The 15,542-nt window shown below is 31.5% G+C and overlaps 1 protein-coding gene across 3 annotated transcripts in view; it reads right to left on the bottom strand.

The window, feature by feature from the left end:
• Positions 1 to 2,827, bottom strand: part of LOC143048725 (DDB1- and CUL4-associated factor 6-like) — a 29,496-nt gene extending 26,669 nt beyond the window's left edge. For all 3 annotated transcript variants that reach the window (XM_076222575.1, XM_076222573.1, XM_076222574.1), the window contains exons 1-3: positions 2,664 to 2,827; positions 1,360 to 1,421; positions 997 to 1,089 (exon numbers count right to left, since the gene is read on the bottom strand). In XM_076222575.1, coding sequence (XP_076078690.1) covers positions 997 to 1,089; positions 1,360 to 1,421; positions 2,664 to 2,733 — 225 coding nt within the window. In that variant the 5' untranslated portion in view covers positions 2,734 to 2,827. The remainder of the gene's footprint in view (positions 1 to 996; positions 1,090 to 1,359; positions 1,422 to 2,663) is intronic.
• Between the last annotated feature and the right edge of the window lie 12,715 nt (positions 2,828 to 15,542).

The following is a 15,542-nucleotide window of genomic DNA, read 5'->3' as shown; positions in this document are numbered from 1 at the left end:
ATTACTACATGTATTTGGACATTGAATTAGTGATTGGAGGACCTATTTATTACTACATGTATTTGGACATTGAATTAGTGATTGGAGGACCTATTTATTACTACATGTATTTGGACATTGAATTAGTGATTGGAGGACCTATTTATTACTACATGTATTTGGACATTGAATTAGTGATTGGAGGACCTATTTATTACTACATGTATTTGGACATTGAATTAGTGATTGGAGGACCTATTTATTACTACATGTATTTGGACATTGAATTAGTGATTGGAGGACCTATTTATTACTACATGTATTTGGACATTGAATTAGTGATTGGAGGACCTATTTATTACTACATGTATTTGGACATTGAATTAGTGATTGGAGGACCTATTTATTACTACATGTATTTGGACATTGAATTAGTGATTGGAGGACCTATTTATTACTACATGTATTTGGACATTGAATTAGTGATTGGAGGACCTATTTATTACTACATGTATTTGGACATTGAATTAGTGATTGGAGGACCTATTTATTACTACATGTATTTGGACATTGAATTAGTGATTGGAGGACCTATTTATTACTACATGTATTTGGACATTGAATTAGTGATTGGAGGACCTATTTATTACTACATGTATTTGGACATTGAATTAGTGATTGGAGGACCTATTTATTACTACATGTATTTGGACATTGAATTAGTGATTGGAGGACCTATTTATTACTACATGTATTTGGACATTGAATTAGTGATTGGAGGACCTATTTATTACTACATGTATTTGGACATTGAATTAGTGATTGAAGGACCTATTTATTACTACATGTATTTGGACATTAAATTAGTGATTGAGGACCTATTTATTACTATTGGGAAATAATTATCCTTTGTTCTTATTAGCTGTAGCAATCAGCTTTAATGAAATAAAGAGAAAATGACAAATAATTTTCAGTAGAATCTGCACCTTTTTTTACTTCTATTATCTGATTATTTACCTTCCTCTTGAATGGATCTGTTATAACCAAGTGCTGATCATCTGATCCTGATAAAATATTCTGACCTGAAGAACTCCAACATAAAGTGTTTACCTGAAAAATAAGGCATTTTCCATAATAAATTTATTAAAGTACAGATTCTTTTTTTTTTTAATTATCTCCCTTGGAATATGTATGTATACTCTCTTTATTATTATATTAATTATAATAAATTAAAGACAAATTCTTATGATGTCATGATCAGATTTTGAGACTGGTTCTAAAACTCGTTGTACAACTGTATAAGTAGTTAAGAACCCATGCACATCATTTGTCCAAAGGATAGATAACTCTTGATATGGTATAAAACAACTTAATACTTACACATCCTGTGTGGGCCTCTACTTTACTGTCCAACTTCAGTCTTTGTAGGAAGTCTTTGTTTTCTAGAAAACAAATTAAAATAAAAGTCTATTTTTTGTTAGTCCAAATAATTTGTTTCTTTTCATTTCTTTAACAAATTTATTTATCTTCGAAGTTTCATAATCTAAAGTTAAATGAACTTCAATATGAATGGAAGTTTTGTTTTAAAACTGTAAACTGGGTGATTTTCCATTTTCTATTAGTTTTAGTTGTTAAAAGTGATGTTCTTCACACAAAGTGGCCTACATCTAAATTGAATAGGTAAAAACCTTTTAAATTATGGTGGTTTTTTTTACTTAAATGATTTTTGTTTTCTTTGTGATAGGAACCCGTTCATTAAATAAACAGAGTTACTAGTTATGGAGAAAAATAGCTATATATAGTCATTATGTATTTTTGATCGAGATAGCATAAAACACTTAATTTTCTTACCATACACAATCAAACAAAAATGAAATATTTATTGTATATAGCATCTGGCATTTAGGAGTAAGAGAGGTCTTCCTGCTGTCTGTTATCTTGTGATTAGCATTTCAAAAATCAGGCTGTGCATGTCTATCTACTAAGTTTGGTTGGAAATAATTCACTGAACTATCCATAAATGCAGGATACTTTTGTAGTGTAAATAAAATGTGTTTTTTATACACATTTAATACCTGAAAAGGCCCATATTAACAACCAACAAGAGTACACATGCTGAAATGTCTTGCATTCTTTACAAACCATTGATATTATGTTGATAGTTCTAAATATAAAGCTTTACTTATAAAACTATCACATCAACTTAACATGATCCAAGAAAATGAGGTAAAGGTCATATAAACCAAACGAAAAATACATGTACACCTTACAACATGTACAATCATTCAATCCACTAAATATAGATGACCTATTGATTATAGTTACTAGGAAACAGACTTAACCAAGACAACTAAACATTGACCAATATTAACCATGAAAATTAGGTCAAGGCCAGATGAACCATTCCAGGCGGACATGTACAGCTTACAACAGTGTACATTTCTTCCATACAGCAAATATAGTTGACCTATTGCCTCAAGAAAAACAGACAATGCATTTTAATTTTATTTATCGAGGGCATGCTATGCCTTAAAAATGTCCAGGTGCACATGTTTGTCTGTACTCTGAGTAAATTTTTTGAGGTGAAAATGCAGCCATTTTTGCCCTAATGCCGATATTATTGGGCCTAGACAGCTAGATGCAATTTATCAGATAAAATTTAAAAAGCATAAAAGTTAATTAACCTTTTGCGATGTTGAAAAGCTTAGCCTTTTCAACAAACCCATATTCACGGGACTGAAGAGGATGAAACATTTTACAATAACATCTCAAACAAACGTTTCCTTTGCTGTCAGACTGTTGTCGGTTTGTATTTTTTTGACAGATGTAAGGGAGATAATAAAGTAAATGAGTACATCTGAAAACCAAATTAGGTTTCACTAAATACCAACGGTCCAATATCAAAATGTTGATTGTTAACTTTTTATCATCACTGACATAAATAAATTTTATCACATATTTTTTATCTTTTACCAACAAGTTTTACCATTCATCCTTATTATTTTTGTTTTACTAAAACAAAGTTACATTTTTAAACTTAATAGAATTTTAATATTTTATAAAAAATACGCATTTTTACAAATTAATATCTAAAACTAGAATATGTTTAATGCGGTGACCCTGCAAAGGGTTACTTTCGTCAGCAACGTTTTCGGTCTTTTAATTTCACGTATTTTCGTGTTTTGATGTTTTATTTCTCGTTTTCTCGTTTTTTGCTCGATTTGCGTGCTTCGTGTTAATTCCCCTTATTTTTTCCGTGTTTCGTGTCGGTTCTCTTAATTTCTCGTGGATGTCCCGCATTTGATTAAAAAGTCAGTGTGTTATGGTACCTTTAAAACTTGAGTAATCTAAAAGAAATTGATGTGACCATTCTACTTTTGTAATGTGTATGGAATTAATGAAAGTTTATCAAATTACTATGAATAATATTTTTTTCAAATAAGATGCAAGTAGGGGATGCTAAAAGGTCTTCATGTCCATTATTAATGACTGCATGATCTCCAAGACCTGCTGAGTAATAACTTCTGGCGTGTTTCCGTGTTCAGTATTCCCCTTTCCCCTTTACCACCCTCTGCAAATAGAGTGAACTTCCGAAGCCGAAGAAGCCGAAGAAGAATAAAAGAAGAAGAAGAAGAAGAAGAAGAAGAAGAAAGAAAATTATTTATTTCATATTATTTATTTCATAGACGATCTTCTCTATTTATTTTTTTAAATGAAAATCGTCCTCTTAAAAACAAATAAGATGCAGATTTAAATAGAAACGTCAGATCAATCATACAGAGCACTATCTGCATGAATTGCATCACGTTTTCAACGTGGAAAGCAAAGCATTGGGTTAAGCGATGTACAGAAAAAAAGAATATAAAGACTAAACAAAATAATATATCATGAAATGTCTTCTTATAAAAGGTAAAACTATATAAAAAAAATATTGTTTGTTTCTGTGTTACATTTTTTTTCGTTCATTTTTTGTACATAAATTACTTTTTTACATTTGATTTGTTTTACATTGTCTATATTTATACTGTGTGTGTATTGCATATGTTATTGTTTATAATAATATTGTCTGTATCATATGCCCTCCTGGGGCCCTAATTTGGTAAAATAAAATATTCTATTCTATTCTATTCTATTCATTGTCATTTCGGGGCCTTTTATAGACTGCTTGTTGCTTATACTATCATAATTGTTAATTGTAAATGCCCCTGTGGATTGGAACAAGGACGTATAACTTGATTGTAATAATAAAATATTTGATATTTGATTTTGATATATTGTTATAGTTTAATAGTTTATTTCAAACCAAAAGCAATACAGCTTATAGGTATATCATAAATATGTACATGTATATCATAACAGAACATTTTAAATACAATAGGAGGCAAGACTACATAGTATAAATCATTCAGAAGATTGTCATGAAAATTTTATATCTGTGGCGTATTTCAGATATTTTCCTAAATTAGATAATTCCGAAACATTCTTTGTTGACAATAATTGAACTAATTTAAAAACAGATGCATTTGTATAATAATACCTTTTTATATACATTTTTCTAATATTGTCATATTTTGGACATTTTAAAATAAAATGAAACTCATCCTCGATGTCACCCTGGTTACATAAGATACATAATCTTTCATTTTTTGCTTTTTTAATGAATCTACCATATTCAATATTCAATTTGTGTGAACACAGTCTATACTTAGTTAAAAATCTAATACATTGTGGACTTAAATTTTTTGTCAAATAAAACTGCAATTGAACATTATCCACAAGGTGTTTATAGATAGTACATTTTGATGATGAATCGAAAAACATATTTCTTTCTTGAAGAAAATGGTCAATAAGCCTTTGTTTGAATAAAATAATAAATGCTTCTTCGCATACAACATTCTGTGCATACCACACATGTCCAAAACCTAGGCTAAGTAACATACATTTAACATTATTAACCCATGATGACTTATTTCCTGATTCACACTCATCATACATATCATTATATATAGCATTAAGAATACAATTTCTCGTCCGTAATAGACGAATCCAATATTTTAATATTTTTACTTTCCGAGATATCAATAAAGGAAATCTTCCCAACTCAGAATAAACCATTGCGGTAGCAGTGGATTTTTTAACAGTCAAAATATTTTTACAAAATTCTATATGAAGTTTTTCTATATCAGATGCATTATGAAAACCCCATATTTCACTTCCATATAATAAAACAGGTGATACATAGACATCAAATAAATACAATTTTGTTTGTACATTTAAACGCATATGTTTTATTTTACCATACAACATTGATAAACATTTTCTGCCTTTGGCAGCAATATTTAACTGAGTTTGATTAAACTTTGCATTGTAATATAACATAACACCCAGATACAAATAATGATCAGCAACTTCAATAATTTCGCCATTATAAAACCATTTTTCATCGCTTCGTAATTTACCACCATTTCTGAAAACAACCACCTTAGTTTTGCTTGTGTTTACAATAAGTTTCCACTTTTTACAATAATTATGTAGTGAATTCAACATATTTTGCAACCCATCAATAGTTTCGGAAAATATAACAGTGTCATCTGCATACATCAATAAAAACAATGAAAGTTCTTTTATGTCTACTGGTAGACATAAGCTATTAATAAACTCATTTTCAAAATCATTTAAAAACATTGAAAATAGTATAGGTGATAATGGTTCCCCTTGCAATACTCCTTTTTCTACAGAAAATATGTCAGAAAATTCACCTTTAAATTTTACACAGCTCATAGAATTATCATATAAAGATTTAATAATTGAAAAAAGTTTACCACTAATACCACATTTTGCAAGCTTATAATATAAAAAATTTCTATTCAAGTTGTCAAAAGCACTTTTATAATCTATAAAACAACAATAAAGTTTTTTCTTCAATCCCAAATATTTAGTAATAATTGATTGTAAAGCAAAAATAGCATCAGTTGTACCATGACCGGGTCGAAACCCAAACTGAGCATCAGTTAAAATGTCATTTTCGTTAGCCCACAATGTAAGCCTTTCATTAATAATAGTAGTAAAAAGTTTGCAGAAACAACTGCTTAGTGTTATACCTCTATAATTATCAGTAACATTTACATTATTTTTTTTATGCACTGGAATAAGTATTCCTTTACACCACTGTTTCGGCATATATCCAGTTTCAAAAATTACATTAAACAATTGCACAATTAAAGGTACGAGAATGTCTTTAAAATGTATAAAATACTCATTTAACAAATTGTCAGCACCTGGCGATTTGTTACATTTTAACTTCAACAAAATTTTACATACTTCTTCTTGAGTAATAGACGCATCAAGTTCGTTATACACACATTCTTGGTTATCAGCTTCAACATCATCGGTTATATTAGAACTGGTTTCAGTAGTTAGGTTTTTGAAATGATTATAAAAATCTGACGACTTTAAATTACAATTAGTGTTCTTCTTTCCTTTTTTAAATATATCAAAAAACTGTTTCGGATTATGTTTTCGCCAATAGTCAATTTGGTTTCCTTCATATCTCAAGTAGTTTCGTTTAACGCGATTTTCATACGATTTGTAGTTCTTTTTTGACTCGATCAGAACTTGGCGATTCAAATTATTTCTGTTCCTATTGAAACGCCTAATATTACAATGATATATATAATACAGTTCTTTGCATCTATCGTCGAACCATGGTTTATTTGGCAGTGAGTTTTTATTGCTTTTAATGTTTGTAGCATTCCTTTTGATACAATAATGTTTTTCACAAAATGGTTTGAAGACAGTATTCAATGTTTCAGTAAATTTTATAACAGTATTCTCAATACTTTGTTCTGTACACACCATTTGCTCAACGTTACTGCTCATTGTGTCCATATGACTAATCAAACTAATTTTCATTTCCGTAATTTTGTCCGGATCCCATCTGTATGTGCTGTGAAAAATATTATCATCACTTGAATTGAATGTTTTTATACCAGTATCGGCTATTTCAAGCGTTAAACGAACCGGTGCATGATCAGACCACATATTAAAGTCCATAACAGCAAATTCATTTACAAGATATAAATAGTTTTTATGTATCAATGCATAATCAATAACACTAGATCCCAAATGGTTATAAAACGTTAATTTTCCTATTTTGTCACTAATTGATCGACCATTACATACCCGGAGTCCAGTAGATTGGCAAAGACGTAATAGTTTCCTTCCGAAATTGTTAACTGTTTTATCCTCAGAAAATCGAACCTGTTCTTCGTCATCACTATCATAGCTGATAAAATTATCAATGGTATTTTTAACCGTGATGTTAAGTTCATCGTTTTGTATAAAATCTGGTTTAATACCTATTCGACTGTTCCAATCACCAATAGCAGCAACAGGGCCTAAACTGCTGTAACTTGCGATGTCTTCAGTAAGACAGTCATAAATATCAACATCATATTTGTCATAAAAAATGTTATTTTCATGGGGTACATATACAAAACATATATAAACATCATTGCTTTTATCAAAAAATAAAGTTTTGTCCACCTTTACCCATATAACAGTATCATGAGACACTTTCAATATTTCTATATGCTTTTGCAATGATTTGTTGTACAAGAGGACCATTCCACCACCTTTACCTTTTTTTCTTGGATAACAATTGATTAAAAATTTATTACCAAAAATTTCATCATTTATATCAGTATTTTCATCAATCCAACATTCAGATAAGAAAACAATATCATTCTTTACAAAATTTTGAACAAAATCTGCATTTTCAAGCTTATTCTTTAATGATCTATTTACATTCCATGAGACAATATTAAGCTTATGCCTAACCTCCTTTGAATCCTATGATTCAACAATCCCTTTTGGTTTGTACAAAACATTGTTTACATAGAGTTTATTATAAACCATTCTAACAGTGTGTCCCTCATCTTTATTTTTCTTGAAAATAGGATACAGTTTTTTCCTTTCAGCAATAATTTCCGGTGGGTATTGTACGTTTATATAGAAATGTGTACCCTTTAAATTTGGAGCCATAAACCTCACTTTCTCTCTTTGCTTATACTCGGAAAATTTGGCAATTATAGGTCGCGGTTTTTTGTTTAATGAGCCTGTGCGGTGAACACGGTCAAATTTGATTACATCCGCATCCTCTTGAGACATCTTTAAATCATTCACAAAAAATTCTCGAAGAGTCGTTTCCGTTTTGTCTGTAGTCTCATTTTGAAATTCATTTATACCCACAAAAACCAAATTATCCCTCATGGATCTGGCCTGTATGTCAACGACGTCATTTTTAAGCTTATGATTTTCCTGCCTTATTAATTTGCAGCTATCCTCAACTTCAGATACAACGAATTTTATACCATCTACATCTTCCGAGACTTGCTGAACCTCTTGTTTAACCGTATCCATAAAAGTTTTCATACCGAGCATGTTACCCTCCATATTTGACATTTTTGTTTCAAGAGTTAAAACTGACTTTTCAATGGTTTCTAATTTGTTCATTTTCAATTCCATTCGGTCCAAACGGTTGCACATATCTTGAAGAAGAAATTCAATATTACTGTTCATTGCAATAGGTTGTGTATATGCTGCTCCGGGTGTACTTGTACAAGAAGGAGGGGGGAAGCCCCCTTGTGGTGAACATGGAATATAGCTGTTATTACCACCACCTTGTGGCATTTGCTGTGGCATTTGCTGAAACATTTGCTGTGGCATTTGCTGTAACATTTGCGTCTCTTCTAGAAATACCAGAAGTATTTTTACAACATGCACGTAAGTGAGAACGTTAGTCAGATCGATGCCTCAACAAGATCAATAATGACAAGGAACCAATTTGCAATGAAGTTATCATATCTTGTTAGTGTATCCGCATAGTAACGTATTATGACGTTAGATTGTTAGAATAGCAACGTTGTTAGTGAAATCTAAACGCGACTGTCTTGATCAGGGATGACCAGTTTTCAACGCTTTAATTATGGCTGGGAGAATTTTTAACATTTTTAGAAAACGCCCGAGTAGATACATAGCAGCAACTCAGACATTGGCGGCTTGTCAGAAAACATTCACAAATGGAGTGGGAGAAATAAGTTTGGCCAACGGAAACTTGAAGACTTTTTATGATAATTTTTCTGATCTACTTCGCTTTAATCAGGTAAAGTTACAATTAGCCGAAGAACTTATAAACAAACTTTATGATGAAATGTCATCCTTAGGAGGGGTGGCAGTGAAACTAAGACAGCAAATTGAGAGAGATGAAAAACATCTAGAAGAAAGGAAGAAACTCGTGTCGGTTATACAGAATGAAATTCAACAGCTCCGAAATAATCTGAATACGATGAAAGAGGAGCACGGATTTAACGAATGGATCGCTAAAAACAAAGAAGATAACTCTAGTTTAGAAAACTACCAAGCAGATCGGTTAGCTGTTGAAATGGACATTTTTAGATGTCTACAGAAAATACAACAGTTGTCGGGAGCGCACGATGAAACAGATAACGAAACTATCATACTTCAAGATTTGAGGGAAAACTACAATGAAGTACACGATGAAGATATCAAAGCTCTATCAGCACAGTTAGACATGGTCAGACAGAAACGTAGGCTATTTAGCGTTCAACCAATAGAGAAAGCTCGAGAAATTATTTTCTTGTTTTCATCAAAAACAGCGGAACTTGAATTAAATCAACAAGAACTTCTTCAAACAAGAACTTTGGTCAAATTAAGACAAGATCAGATAATAGCACTAAAAGAAGAACATGGGGCTTTAGGAGAACACAACGACGAACTTATGTATAGATTAATGGAAGATAAAGATGAGCTTAATAAGCTCAAGAATGAAACAGACAAAAGTCAGCCTTTGGAATATAATCTACCATCTGGAGAAAAAATCAAACGCTGGGTAGTTAACAAGTAAAAAAAGATCTAACCTAAAAATCAAACTCTGGGTAGTTAACAAGTTAAAAAAAAGATCTAACATATTATCTTAGTTGTACTTACTTGAATAAACTTATATTTAAGTAAACGTCAACAGATGGTTGTTATAACTTATTACTTGAGGGAGGGATGACTCTGACAAAAGATGTTGACTTTTAGCGCATTGTGCTCATATTAAACTTATTTCGTACATAAAGCATCATTATAGCTCTTTTATAAACGATTCCTATCAAAAAGTTTATAAAGAGTCCACTCGTTTAGTCAGTGTTATCTGTAAAGATGTTAACATATTTTACCAATTTTCATATCATCTTAATAAAAGTAAAATTGCTAAAGTTGGTCGAAATCGTTTAATGACAATAACACAAATACTATAGAAACCCACAGAAGTCAATTATCGGTTTTAGTCCTAACGACATTTGTATATAGATGTTGTATTGCTGGTCTGAGTTTCTGTTGATCAATTATAGGTTTCAAGTCATTGTACATTTGTGTAGATCTTGTATTGCTGGTCTGAGTTTCTGTTGATCAATTATAGGTTTCAAGTCATTGTACATTTGTGTAGATCTTGTATTGCTGGTCTGAGTTTCTGTTGATCAATTATAGGTTTCAAGTCATTGTACATTTGTGTAGATCTTGTATTGCTGGTCTGAGTTTCTGTTGATCAATTATAGGTTTCAAGTCATTGTACATTTGTGTAGATCTTGTATTGCTGGTCTGAGTTTCTGTTGATCAATTATAGGTTTCAAGTCATTGTACATTTGTGTAGATCTTGTATTGCTGGTCTGAGTTTCTGTTGATCAATTATAGGTTTCAAGTCATTGTACATTTGTGTAGATCTTGTATTGCTGGTCTGAGTTTCTGTTGATCAATTATAGGTTTCAAGTCATTGTACATTTGTGTAGATCTTGTATTGCTGGTCTGAGTTTCTGTTGATCAATTATAGGTTTCAAGTCATTGTACATTTGTGTAGATCTTGTATTGCTTGTCTGAGTTTCTGTTGATCAATTATAGGTTTCAAGTATAATCATTGTACATTTGTGTAGAACTTGTATTGCTTGTCTGAGTTTCTGTTGATCAATTATAGGTTTCAAGTCATTGTATATTTGTGTAGATGTTGTATTGCTTGTCTGAGTTTCTGTTGATCAATTATAGGTTTCAAGTATAATCATTGTACATTTGTGTAGAACTTGTATTGCTTGTCTGAGTTTCTGTTGATCAATTATAGGTTTCAAGTCATTGTATATTTGTGTAGATCTTGTATTGCTTATCTGAGTTTCTGTTGATCAATTATAGGTTTCAAGTCATTGTACATTTGTGTAGATCTTGTATTGCTTGTCTGAGTTTCTGTTGATCAATTATAGGTTTCAAGTATAATCATTATACATTTGTGTAGAACTTGTATTGCTTGTCTGAGTTTCTGTTGATCAATTATAGGTTTCAAGTCATTGTACATTTGTGTATATCTTGTATTGCTTGACTGAGTTTCTGTTGATCAAATATAGGTTTCAAGTCATTGTACATTTGTGTAGATGTTGTATTGCTTGTCTGAGTTTCTGTTGATCAATTATAGGTTTCAAGTATAATCATTGTACATTTGTGTACTTGAAATAGATCCGGAAAAACCCGCTATACGATAAGAGAGAAAAATAGAACATATCAATTCATGACAATAAGGAATTTTGTGATTCTTTATGTAGAAATGAGAAGTACGTATATCTCAGCACTAATTTTTTTACAACTTTATAGACCATATTTTGTTGAACTATATATCACACACCAGGAATCTACCATGTGAAGCCTCTACCAGGGTGACACCCTCGTACCTTGTACCTGGAAATTAATCAAAGTACTGAAGTATTGAACATCGGATAACATCAAGTTCTGGGTGATGGTCACTATTTTAGGAGCTTTTCTAAATTTTGGGGCAATATAAAGTTTAAAAATTGTATAAACACTTATCTATTGTTTCAAGACCATATTTTGACCTCCAGGTGTCATTTGGTTGATATCCCATTGACGTGAAGACCTTACAAAACATGACAGGGATATGTTGTATGATTTCCAATGAAACGATTATTAACAGAAAGCACATAATGTGGATGTAAACATGAAACTACATGTCACCATATGTAACCTTCGACAATGAGAAAACAAATTCCGCACAGTGAAAGATAAAAGTCATCGGTATGACACAATTTCAAAACAAAATAAAAGACCTAAAAGATCCGATTTATGCTAAAACAATAAACCACAGTAAACGAGAAAACAAATATGACGGACAACAACCAACTACAGAAACTAAACAACTGCTGGGTATGGACTGAAATCAAGGATACACCAGATACAGTCAAGGCTGTATTCTATCTTTATATACATCTAGAAATTGACAATGAGGGTCGGTTGAGTTAACTTTACTATAAAGAGATGATTTCAGCTGTCGGATAGTGAACTTTCCATTTCTATGTAGAAATATATAGGAGCGCCTGCATATGGAGTATATATCTTCAGGAGTTTGCATTTTTATCATGAGTTCCTTGATACTTACAAGGAAGTTCATGATCATCTCTTCGAAAATGTTACGGACGTCATTACGAGAGAATTGAACGTTATTGAATATCTGTTTCAAATATGACTACAGATTACGGATATGTTCAAATTGTCGTACCCAAAATCACGTCCTCTTTTCCTCGTATGTAACTTACCGAATTAGATTTATCATCGTTTTAATTCTTCCATGAGTAACACGACGGTTGCCACATATGGAACACCTGATATCGCCTGGTTTTCGGTGGGGTTCGTGTAACTCTGTCTTTAGTTTTCTATGTCCTGTTTTGTTAACTGTTGTTTGTCTGTATGTTTCCTTTTTTTGAGACACGACATGGTCAGGTTAGTTACCCATTTGGTATCTTTCGCCTCTCTTTTATTTTCTTTAAAGATATTCATAGATTGTCCGGCGTTGGTCATCTCAACGAGATTGATTTTCTCGCTTGAGTCGGTACGGCGAAAGTGAGAAAAGCAATCGAGTTGAGAAGACCAATGATAATCTGTTTATTCGGCGCTATTTTACATATAACGACGTTGTTAATTTCACTAACAACGGCAAACGCGGCCTTAGTTTCTAGCGATAATATCAGATTATTACATGGCATTTTTCATATCGCATGTATTATCAGCCCTAGGTTCAATATCAGCCCAAGAGCCGCATGGCTCGAGGGCTGATATTGACCGAGGGCTGATAATACATGCGATATGAAAAATGACATGTTATGATCTTTTTATCATATGCTTCAACAGTAGAGAAAAATAACAGATTCATTTATTGATCCTTTTATGAATGAATTTTATTCTCATCAACTAATGACATAGTTATAGAGACAATAAGTATATACAACAATATAATATACAGTGCATGTATGAGGAAAACGATATACGTTAACCAGGAGGAGAGACTTTCACATTAACAGCTTTAATATATCGACATAATTTTTCTAAAACAGTAATATTATTTGAGGAAAACAGATTACATAATTTCAAGGTGTTTGAATTTTTCCAACAAAATTTCGGTAAATATTTTTGTCTTTCATTAACGAAAGATTTACAAGACAAAATATAATGATACTCGTCACCAATTTCAGCCGAGCCACAGATACGACACAATCTATGATTTCTCGACAGATTGTGCCATCTCCCTGTCTCAACTGGTAGACGATGGCTACCACATCTAGATTTACAAAACATATACATACAATTCAATGGTAAAATAGATAGATATTTTTCAAATTTAAATTCTTTTTTAAATATTCTATAACATATCACTTTTGAGGTAGAATTCATATTTTCATACCATTCCTGTATAAATTGGTCCTTCAGTTTTTGTTCTACACATTTAGAAATCCACAGAGCAGAAAAAGTACCCTGCTGATTCCAAATATTTGACATTCCACAATTGTCTAGTGTGCTTTTTATAAAACATAACCATTTACTCTCCAAACCATAATTATTAGAATAGACGAATAATAGCTTATATAAAAGTGAAGAGACTTTACATTCTTCTCCATGTAAAAGACGACACCAAAACTTTACGTGGTTCCCGAAGTTTAAAGAGTAAAAAAGTTCACGGCCGTCGGACCCAAAAATTGATACCTTTTTATCATATGCCTCAACAGAGAGAGAAAAAAAAGAAACTTTCTAAATAATGTTTCAGAAAAACTTAAAAAATGTTTTTTTTAAATAGTTTGTTTGTTTGGTTTTTTTTATTATTATTATTATTTTATTATTTTAATCTATATACTTTCCAGTATTCAAGTAATTGTTTTGTACACTACTTTCTAATGTTTTTCACTGAAAACGTAGCATTGAGGTGTATTTTCCGGAATTGGCCGAGTATTACCGGAATGCCATGTGATAACGTTACGGAAAGGCATGTGATAACAATCAAAGCATGTGATAAACTTTTCATATCAGCCCGCTAAGCACCAATTCGAAAAATATGGAATTTACGTCAATTTAAGGCTATTATCATACGGTAAAATTTATATGTTATTTAGTCTAAGTATATGATAATTGTTTGTATCACTCTACTGTGCAATTTAGTCTGTGTTGAGAAAGAAAATTATCAGTCAGAAGATCAAAGAAAAATTTCGTAAAATAGAGAAAACAATTTATATTACAAATTCTTAACTTTTGTCCATACTTACTAATATGTGCTCATAAAGCAAACATGATAAATCTTTTGTTTGCTCCGTGTTGAAGGTTCTCACTGTGACTTATATATGAAGATCGGCAATAAATGTGCTGTTCCTTAGCTTTTAGCTGTATATGTGCTGATAGTGTGTCATGGATGGATACCCCTTTCTTTTTTATTTTATTCAGATAACGTACTATCTTATCAAGGTCATGTTCTGTCTTGTCATTGTCATGTTTTATTTTATTAAGGTCATGTTCTATCATATAAATGTCATGTCCAACTTCATTAAAATCATGTTCTATCTTGTCAATGTCGGTCATGTACTATCTTCACATAAAGGTCATGGTCTATCTTATCAATGTTATGTTCAACCTTACTAAGGTCATGTTCTATCTTACTAAGGTCATGTTCTATCTTACTAAGGTCATGCTCTCATCTTATTAAGGTCATACTCTCATCTTATTTAGGTCATGTTCTATCTTATCAAGGTCGTGTTCTATTTTATTAAGGTCTTGTTCTATCTTACTAAGGTCTTGTTCTATCCTACTGAGGTCATGTTGTATCTTAATAAGGTCATGTTCAATCTTATTAAGGTAATGTTCTATCTAATCAAGGTCATGTTCTTTCTTGTCAATGTCGTGTTTTAATCTATCTTATTCAGGCCATGTTCTATCTTCACATAAAGGTCATGGTCTATCTTATCAATGTTATGTTCAACCTTACTAATGTCATGTTCTATCTTACTAAGGTCATGTTCTATCTTACTAAGGTCTTGTTCTATCTTATTAAGGTCATGTCGTGTTTTATTAAGGTCATGTTCTGTTTTATTAAGGTCTTGTTCTATCTTACCAAGGTCATGTTGTATCTTATTAAGGTCATGTTCAATCTTATTAAGGTAATGTTCTATCTAATCAAGGTCATGTTCTTT

The sequence above is a fragment of the Mytilus galloprovincialis genome, chromosome 10 (assembly GCF_965363235.1).
Source record: "Mytilus galloprovincialis chromosome 10, xbMytGall1.hap1.1, whole genome shotgun sequence".
NCBI classification, from domain to species: Eukaryota; Metazoa; Mollusca; class Bivalvia; order Mytilida; family Mytilidae; genus Mytilus; species Mytilus galloprovincialis.
Note: the sequence above shows the minus strand (reverse complement) of the source record. Positions and strands in the feature narration are given on the sequence as shown.